The sequence below is a fragment of the Mustelus asterias genome, chromosome 14 (genome assembly GCF_964213995.1).
Source record: "Mustelus asterias chromosome 14, sMusAst1.hap1.1, whole genome shotgun sequence".
NCBI lineage: Eukaryota > Metazoa > Chordata > Chondrichthyes > Carcharhiniformes > Triakidae > Mustelus > Mustelus asterias.
In genome coordinates, this window is record NC_135814.1 from 102,143,061 (window position 1) to 102,153,414 (window position 10,354).

General features: G+C 51.3%; 1 protein-coding gene across 1 annotated transcript in view; it reads right to left on the reverse strand.

Moving 5' to 3' along the window:
- Positions 1-1,961: 1,961 nt before the first annotated feature.
- Positions 1,962-10,354, reverse strand: part of LOC144503930 (uncharacterized) — a 130,435-nt gene continuing 122,042 nt past the window's right edge. The window contains 4 exon segments of the mRNA XM_078229063.1: positions 1,962-2,701; positions 4,389-4,504; positions 6,532-6,729; positions 7,839-8,186. Coding sequence (XP_078085189.1) covers positions 2,488-2,701; positions 4,389-4,504; positions 6,532-6,729; positions 7,839-8,186 — 876 coding nt within the window. The 3' untranslated portion in view covers positions 1,962-2,487.

Here is a 10,354-nt window from a genome sequence, read left to right on the forward strand (position 1 = left end):
GCAGAGTTAGGCCATTCAGCCCATCGAGTCTGCTCCGCCATTTAGTCAAAATACAACTAATTGCCCCCCCCCTCTCTCCCAGGGTTAGCATTGAGAAGAGTCCCCAGTCTTACACTCGCCGACAAGAGTCCTCAGAACCATACGCTTTGGCAAACAAACAATAGAAGCAGCAGTAGGCCATTCGGCCCCTCAAGCCTACCCCGCCATTCGATACGATCACGGCCGATCTATGGCGGCCTCGACTCCTTTCCTGTCCCACAGCCCTCTCTACCCCTCCATCTGTCAAGTATTTATCCACCTCCACTTGGAATGCTTCCAAGAGCGCAAACCTCCGGAAAGTTCTTGCGGTTTCCGCGGAGTTCGTCTGGCCGGTTGTACTTGTCTTAGCGAACCTTTACCGGGAGTTAGGGCAGAGTCGGGGGGACGTGTTTTAATCTCTCCAGTGTCACTCCGTCCGTTTAGGAAAAGCCACCAGCAGGAAGTGGGCTGGGGGTGTTTGAACTGATTGTGCGCTGGGGTTAATGGAATCACAAATCTTTCACAAAAGGATCCTCAATTCAAATCCATCGGAAGAGCATCCAGAGGAGAGATGTGGGGGGAGTTGCCGGGACTGGGGCTCGCAAAGACGCAGCGACTGCAAACCCAGCCTGGCCTCCCCTCAGGAATTGGGCATTCCACCACCAACACCCCCCCCAACCTCCTCACACGCATGTGGTCACACACACACACTCATACACACACATATGTGCACATATACACACACATGCTCACACACGTACTCATACACACTCACACACACCTGTGCACACATATACACGCTCACACACACATGTACTTACACACACAAACACCTGTGCTCACACACACACATACATGTGCACACAGACACCTTCACCACAGTCACGTGTATCCATCCCGGGTGCGATTCGCAGGAATCCATCTCTTAAAATCGAGGAAATATGAGTCCTCATCGGTCACATTTTGCGTGGCCTGTAAGCTTTTCATTTTTAAACAACTTGATCTAGCTGTAACCTCAGCTTAAAACATACATCTATTAATTGTAAAATAGGTTAAAGGCTCCAGATGTGGCCTCCAAGTTTTTGTTACGTGCAAGTATGCGCTGTAAGGAGTGAGGCTCCACTTTCCCTGATTTAAGGCCTAATTTTCTGGCGGATGGACCCAGCTAGAGTCTCTCCGTGCCTTGTGCGAATGGACAAGGTGAACTAACCTGAGTGAACCTCTGCTCCTGTCCCTTCAGGCCCTCTGCCTTAACCCTCGCCTCTAGTTGTCCTCCATATTGTCCCCTCCCCTACCACACCCTGCCACTGATCCCATCTCCTTTCCACCCCTGGGACACTTAACTGCAGCATCCCTAATCCCTAGCACCTACCAGTGCTCCCTTAGTGTCAGGGGTGGACGGGGGCAGGGGCTGGGAGGAGTGCGGGAGCGAGGGCTGGTGAGGGCTGGTGGGGGGTGGGACTAGATTGAGCTAAGGCAGAATCTCCAACCTGTCCTCTGCCAGCAGGAACCGACAAAGCTCCTCCAGAGTTGTGAGCTTCTCTACCTCCCCACATGCTTTTCAAAATGGGATGGGGTGGGTGAAGTGGGCACTCGACGGCCTGCAGCCAGCAAAACACCACCTTTCTGGTAGTCTCTGGACACAGGGAGGGGGAGGAGGGGACAATATAATCTCCAATGAAAGGCCACACAAGCCATGTCATGTCCCTGACAACGGGGCAACTTCAGGATGGCTGGGAACCGACCACTGGCAACTAGGCCCGTCAGGGAAAGCGAGGCCTACTCCCACGTTGCCCCGCTGCCCTTGCGAACACACGTGCATGTGTGTGTGTGTGTGTTAGTTTGCTGCGCACACGCACTTGCGTGTGGGCCCCCGAAGCGGAACACGACCGTTTGTGACTGAAATTTTTACCTGATTATTTTCTTTAATAAAAGAGAAAGAGTATCTTTTCACAGAGCCCTGTGGGAAATTTATCAGCAAACCTTTGGGAGAAACGGAATTTTAAAAAAAGGTACGTTCGGTTCGATAGAAAAATACCCTACAACGAAAAAAATGAGGAGTAAATTACACAGGTCGAAAGGAGGCTGACTTTCAGAAGTAGCAAATAAAAAAAAATACTTTTGCGCACACAAACATTCCATATACAAATATTAATCATTACATGTACACATTGGAGATCTGAGGAGCTCCCAGGGATTCTCCCAGTGCATGCTGGGGCATCGCCGTGAGCGACATTCTCTCGTTTCATTTGCTGAAAACCGATCTCTTTGGCCTTTTGTCTTCGCTTCCTCTCCTCTCAAATCGTTTCAAAAAATTACAACTGTACAGAAAATTTATTTTCACCGCTGGCACGGCGAGGCGGCCAGCCACTCCTCGCTAAATGGAGGTGTTGTCGGCAGGAGTGGTGGACGGGTGGGTGGGGAGGAGAGAGAGAGGGAGAGAGAGAGAGAGAGGGAGATAGCGGGCGCTTATTTCCGAGCGTGAGGCAGGTAGCTGTTCTCGATGCAGAGGACGATGAAGGAACCGGAACACCGGCCGGGCCTCTGCTCCAGGAGTTGGCCGTTCAGCAGTGAGGAGGCCATGCCCATCATGTCAGGCCTTGCTTCCCTCCAGGCCTCGCAGTAATTCTCCGACAGACGCCGCCCTTTGGAGTCCGACCCGTGCCAGATGAGCTTCTCGGGCCTTGGGGAGATTCGGGGTAGAAGGAGGGGTCGGTGAGGGGAAAAAGCAAAAACAGAAAGGTCAATGGATAAAACTGTTGTCTGGAGCTTTTTCCCCTGGGTGGAAGAGTCAATTACATTCACAAAAGCCTCAATCAGAAAAGCAGGCCGGAAGGAGGGTTTGGAGAGGGCACAGAAAAGATTTACCAGGATGTTGCCTGGTATGGAGGGCATTAGCTATGAGGAGAGGTTGGAGAAACTTGGTTTGTTCTCACTGGAGCGACGGAGGTTAAGGGGAGACCTGATAGAAGTCTACAAGATTATGAGGGGCATGGACAGAGTGGATAGTCAGAAGCTTTTTCCCAGGGTGGAAGAGTCAATTACTAGGGGACACAGGTTTAAGGTGCGAGGGGCAAGGTTTAAAGGAGATGTACGAGGCAGATTTTTTACACAGAGGGTGGTGGGTGCCTGGAACTCGTTGCCGGGGGAGGTAGTGGAAGCAGATACAATAGTGACTTTTTAAGGGGCGTCTTGACAAATACATGAATAGGATGGGAATGGAGGGATATGTAAGCTGGAATTAAGAAGCTACTGACGGCCATGAAATCATTGTTGATTGTCGGAAAAACCCATCTGGTTCACTAATGTCCCTTTAGGGAAGGAAATCTGCCATCCTTACCCGGTCTGGCCTACATGTGACTCCAGAGCCACAGCAATGTGGTTAACTCTCAACTGTCCCCAGGCAACTAGGGATGGGCAATAAATGCTGGCCCAGCGACGCCCATGTCCCATGAATGAATACAAAAAAAAATGTGGTCTCCTGTAGGGTAGGGGGTTTTAGTTCAGACGGGCAGTAAATTGGAGGGGGGATAGGATGTAGAGCCCTGGAAGGAATGGCATTATTTCTGAAGAATCCTGGGGGCCAAATCAGTATGGAAGAGTCATGCTTAGGCCTCTGGTGTCGGACTCGATCCGGAACCTTCTAACCCAATGCCGAGAAAGTGGCCACACTGCAAGATGCACTTTGTTGGCAGTAAGGCAACCTGGGACGTCTTGAGGGCATGAAAGGTGCCACGTATGGTACTGTTTTCCTGCTGAGCTACCACCACCGTCCTGTTGCTGTACCCGTCTCCACCAACGCCAACCTGTCCTACCTCCGCCTCTGACCTCACGACGGAACACCCCCATTCCCTCCCTCCCGCCATTGTTGCCTCGCTTTCAGCCTCCGAGGTGTCTCGGGAATTCCCTCACTCAACACCCCTCCCTCGCCCTCCTCCTCGAATGAATAAATAATTTATTTTTTAAAAAGTGGGCGGCACGGTGGCACAGTGGTTAGCACTGCTGCCTCACAGCGCCAGGGACCTGGGTTTGATTCCCAGCTTGGGTCTCTGTCTGTGTGGAGTCTGCACGTTCTCCCCATGTCTGCGTGGGTTTCCTCCGGGTGCTCCGGTTTCCTCCCACAGTCTGAAAGATGTGCTGGTTAGGGTGCATTGGCCATGCTAAATTCTCCCTCAGTGTACCCGAACAGGCTCCAGAGTGTGGCGTCTAGGGGATTTTCACAATGACTTCATTGCAGTGTTAATGCCAGCCTACTTGAGACACTAATAAATAAATAAATAAAATAAGCAGAGGTCTCCTTGGATTGGCCCGCTGCTCGCCCTTGTTGGTCCCTCCCTGCGCACGCAACGTGAAAGCCGAGGTCCACCTACCAGGTGTTGTCCTGCAAGATGTCTCGTCCATCGAAGGAGTAGATGGGGGTGTTGGCTTTGAAGCGAGCTTGCGACCCAGAGAATAGTGAGCTCCAGCTGTCAAACAGTACCTGCCCCTGGGAACGAAAAGCAAGATCTCAACACACAAGGCCATTCGCTTCCACCCCTGACAGTTTCCCCCCATCTCCTTATGTTCATCCGCTCAGTGATTCCGTGTGCACAATTTCCAAACTTTTCAAGATCTCCAGGTTTGCTGACGACACCACCGTAGTGGGTCGGATCTCAAACAGCGATGAGACAGAGTACAGGAATGAGATAGAGAATCTGGTGAACTGGTGCGGCAACAATAATCTCTCCCTCAATGTCAACAAAATGAAGGAGATTGTCACCGACATCAGGAAGTGTAAAGGAGAACATGCCCCTGTCTACATCAACGGGGATGAAGTAGAAAGGGTCGAGAACTTCAAGATTTTAGGTGTCCAGATCACCAACAACCTGTCCTGGTCCCCCCATGCCGACACTATAGTTACGAAAGCCCACCAACGCCTCTACTTTCTCAGAAGACTAAGGAAATTTGGCATGTCAGCTACGACTCTCACCAACTTTTACAGATGCACCATAGAAAGCACTCTTTCTGGTTGTATCACAGCTTGGTATGGGCTCCTGCTCTGCCCAAGACCGCAAGGAACTACAAAAGGTCGTGAATGTAGCCCAATCCATCACGCAAACCAGCCTCCCATCCGCTGACTCTGTCTACACTTCCCGCTGCCTCGGCAAAGCAGCCAGCATAATTAAGGACCCCACGCACCCTGGACATTCTCTCTTCCACCTTCTTCCGTCGGGAAAAAGATATAAAAGTCTGAGGTCACGTACCAACCGACTCAAGAACAGCTTCTTCCCTGCTGCTGTCAGACTTTTGAATGTTTCTACCTCACATTAAGTTGATCTTTCTCTACACCCTAGCTATGACTGTAACACTACATTCTGCACTCCTTTCCTTCTCTATGAATGGTATGCTTTGTCTGTATAGTGCGCAAGAAACAATACTGTATACTAATACATGTGACAATAATAAACCAAATTAAATCAATATGGTCGCATTCATTCACTCTGCCCTTCCCCGAGGATCATGATTCTACATTTGACCCCACTCAGGGTACGTTCGAGCATAGAAAGATTCCAAAAATGCATTGATTTCAACATTCTTATCCTTGTTTTCAAGCTCCTGTGTGGTCTTGCCCCCTCTTTGCAATCTCCACCAACGCCCCCCCTTCCTCCAACATTCCTCCAAGATCTGTCTGCTCCTCTGATTCCTGCCTCCCGCATGCCAATTACTCTCACTGCTGCATCATTGGCAGCTGTGTCTGTCAACTGGCCTGGCCCTGAGCTCTACAATTCGGCAGCACGGTGGCACAGTGGTTAGCGCTGCTGCCTCACAGCGCCAGGGACCCGGGTTCGATTCCCGGCTTGGGTCACTGTCTGTGCGGAGTCGGCACATTCTCCCCGTGTCTGTGTGGGTTTCCTCCGGGTGCTCCGGTTTCCTCCCACAGTCCGAAAAACGTGCTGGTTAGGGTGCATTGACCATGCTAAATTGACCCTTAGTATCCAAAGATCGTAGAATCATAGAATCCCTGCAGTGCAGAAGGAGGCCATTCAGCCCATCGAGTCTGCACCGACCACAATCCCACCCACCCCCTATTCCCATAACCCATCATATTTAGCCTGCTAATCCTCCTGAACCTAGGGTTAATTTATCATTGCCAATGCACCCTAACCTGCACACCTCTGGGAAGAAACTGGAGCACCCGGAGGAAACCCACACAGACATGGGAAGAATGTGCAAACTCCACACAGACAGCAACCTGAGGCTGGAATTGTCCCTTAGTGTCAAAGATGTGCGGGTTAGGTGGATTGGCCATGCTAAATTGCCCCTTAGTGCCAGGAGGATTAGTAGGGTAAATACGTGGGGTTATGGGGATAGGGCCTGGGTGGGATTGTGGTCGGTGCAGACCCGATGGGCCGAATGGCCTCCTTCTGCACTGTAGGAATTCTATGATTCTACGATTCTAAAGCCCTGCCCCCTCTCTATCTCGCTTTCCCCTGTCAGACACTGTGTAAAACTGGACTGTTGGACGGAGCTTACCTTGCTGTTTACGATGGGAACCGAGTGTCGGTCGGCACGGCGAACGACACTGTACAGGTCCTGCAGCCTGGAGGACAGGAAGCCCCGGAATGTTCCCATCAGGCCCATCCCGCGGGCCTGCTGGAAACACTGGAAGTCGACCCCCCGGATCCCCTGCATGTTGCCCGTGAGCGGAGAGTTCAGAGCCATCAGGTGGAGCTGCAGAGGGAGAGAGACACAGAGGGTGAGCGGCGGCGCTAACATTCCAGTTGGCTACCAATCCCCGGCAAAGGCCGCCAACACTTCCCCATTCCCAGCTGCCCAGGAGGTGGGCTCCCTTAACGCGACAGACTGCCCACTTCCTAGGGCAGTTAAGAGTCAACCACACTGGTAGGGGCTAATTATATATGTGTGTATATATATATATACCTCAGCCAAACGATACTAAAACACAGATAATGCGGTCATCTATCAGTTGTTTTTGGGATCTTACTGTGCAGGGATTGGCTGGCCCAATCCCGACATGCACCAGTGCCTGCACATCATTGGCAGGAGAGCTCCCTGAGAGAGGGATGAAATGGCACCGTACAAATGTGAGTTATTCCTTCACAAGGCCTGGAAGTATAGAGGGAAGGCAGTTTGGAATGATAAGGTCATACACACTGACCTACAATTGCCACTCGATTAAGGATCCAGTGACGTTACCACAGCCTCACTGTCTCTTAAGCTTAACTAAGATCACTCAAACAGGAGATCTGCTCATTTGCTGAGCTTAAATAGGTGATTTGGTCTTTGAGAATAACTAGAGTGGATTGGCCATGCTAAATTGTCCCTTAGTGTCCAAAGATGTGCAGATTGGGTGGATTGGCCATGCTAAATTGTCCCTTAGTGTCCAAAGATGTGCAGATTGGGTGGATTGGCCATGCTAAATTGTCCCTTAGTGTCCAAAGATGTGCAGATTGGGTGGATTGGCCATGCTAAATTGTCCCTTAGTGTCCAAAGATGTGCAGATTGGGTGGATTGGCCATGCTAAATTGCCCCTTAGTGTCCAAAGATGTGCAGATTGGGTGGATTGGCCATGCTAAATTGCCCCTTAGTGTCCAAAGATGTGCAGATTGGGTGGATTGGCCATGCTAAATTGCCCCTTAGTGTCCAAAGATGTGCAGATTGGGTGGATTGGCCATGCTAGATTGCCCCTTAGTGTCCAAAGGTGTGCAGGTTAGGTGGGTTAGTAGGGTAAATGTGTGAGGTTACGGGGCTCTGTCAGAGAGTCGGTGCTGACTCAATGGGCTGAATGGCCTCCACACTGCAGGGATTCTATGATTTACCATTGGCACTCCGTGCAGGCTCTCTGCGTGGCCAGATGGGGCGATGTGGGGTCGATGGGGGGAGCCGTGGACGTTGGGCCTGGCAGGGGCTGCCGTGCGGGGTGGGGCGGAGGTGGTGAGCCACCTCGGCACGGGCTGGCGGTGCGGGTGGTGTTGCCTCGGCGGGGTCTCCGGACGGCGGTGCACCGGCCGGTGCCGTTCGGCTTCCCTCGTTCGCTCGGGGACACGAGGCTCGGACGGTGGGGGGGGCCGCTGCTCTGGAACGGGCTCCTCCTGCTTTCGGGGTGATTCGTCCCGCGTCGTGTACTGTACCACCGGCGGTGAACCCACTGCCTCGACGTTGTTCTCCTGCAAACAGATCAAGGCATTCAGATAAATAACAGAATAATCTGGGCCTAGATTCTGGAGACCGCATTATAAACGGCTGGGTAACGTGTTCACAGCCATGAGCCCAACTCACTAGACGTTGCCAAACTAATGTTTGAGCTAAACGTTTTGGGTCAAGTTCTTTTTGTTCCCAATTTCAATCACCTTTCTCTGGGCGGCACAGTGGTTAGCACTGCTGCCTCACAACGCTAGGGTACCCGGGTACGAATCCCAGCTCAGGTCACTGTCTGTGTGGAATCTACACGTTCTCCCCATGTCTGCGTGGGTTTCCTCCGGGTGCTCTGGTTTCCTCCCACAGTCTGAAAGACGTGCAGGTTAGGGTGCATTGACCCGAACAGATGCCGGAGTGTGGCAACTCGGGGAATTTCACAGTAACTCCATTGCAGTGTTAATGTAAGCCTTACTTGTGACTAATAAATAAACTTTACTTTATTTCTCCTTTTGTCAAAGAAAAGAACAAAGAACAGTCCAGCACAGGAACAGGTCCTTCGGCCCTCCAAGCCTGTGCTGATCATGATGCCTGCCTAAACTAAAACCGTATGCACTTACGAAGTCCGTATCCTTCCATTCCCATCCTATTCATGTATTCGTCTAGTTGCCCCTTAAATGCCGCTATCGTACCTGCTCCCACCACCTCCCTGGGCAGCGCATTCCAGACATTCACCACCCTCTGTGTAAAATCTTGCCTCGCACATCTCCTCTAAACTTTTCCCCATGCACCTTAAACCTATGTCCCCTAGTACTTGACTTTTCTACCCTAGGAAAGAGCATCTGACTATCCACTCTGTCCGTGCCAGTCATAATCTTGTAACCCTCTATCAGGTCACCCCTCAACCTCCGTCGTTCCAGTGAAAACAAACCAAGTTTATCCAACCTCTCCTCATAGCTAATACCCTCCAGACCAGGCAACATCCTGGTAAACCTCTTCCGTACCCTCTCCAAATCATCCACATCCTTCTGGCAGTGTGGTGACCGGAATTGTACACAATATTCCAAATGAGGCCTAACTAAGGTTCTGTACAGCTGCAGCCTGACCTGCCAATTTTTACACTCAATGCCCCGACCGATGAAGGCAAGCATGCTGTATGCCTTCTTGACTACCTTATCCACCTGTATTGCCACTTTCAGTGATCGGTGGACATATACGCCCAGATCCCTCTGCCTGTTGATACTCCTAAGGGTTCTACCATTTATTGTATAATTCCTACATGCATTGGACCTTCCACAATGCAGTACCTCTCACATGTCTGGATTAAACTCCATCTGCCATTTCTCCACCCAAGTCGCCAACCGGTCTATATCTTGCTGTATCCTCTGACAATCCTCTTCACTATCTGCAGCTCCACCAATTTTTGTGTCGTCTGCAAATGTACTAATCAGACCAGCTACATTTTCCTCCAAATCATTTATATATACTACGAACAATTGTCGATTTCACTCCTGGGTATTTCAATCACAGCCAATTCTTCACCCCAGATACTGGGTTTCGCTCCAGCCCTGCTGGGGTTTGGTCACTCTACCGTTCCCAGACAGGTTAGAGTTCAAACCCCTCTCCAGAACCTCGGCTCGCACTCCGGTGCAGCACTGAGGGAGTGCGGCCCTCTCTGAGATGCTGAACTTCAGATGCGCCATCAAACCCAGGTTCAATTCCGGCCTCGGGTCTGTGTGCAGTCTGCACGTTCTCCCCGTGTCTGCGTGGGTTTCCTCCGGGTGCTCCGGTTTCCCCCCACACTTCAAAGATGTGCGGGTTATGCTAAATTAGGTTGGGGGTTAGGTTGATTAAGTTGCGGGTTAGGTTGATTCATAGAATCCCTACAGTGCAGAAGGAGGCCATTCAGCCCATCGAGTCTGCACCAACCACAATCCCACCCAGGCCCTATTCCCATAACCCCACATATTTACCCCTCTGCTAATCTCCTGACACTAGGGTCAATTTACCATGACCAATCAACCTAACCCGCACCTCTTTGGGCTGTGGGAGGAAACCGGAGCACCCGGAGGAAACCCACGCAGACACGGGGAGAACATGCAGACTCCACACAGACAGTGACCCAAGCTGGGAATTGAACCCAGGTTCACTGCCGCTGTGAGGCAGCAGCGCTAACCACTGTGCCACCGTGATAAATTAA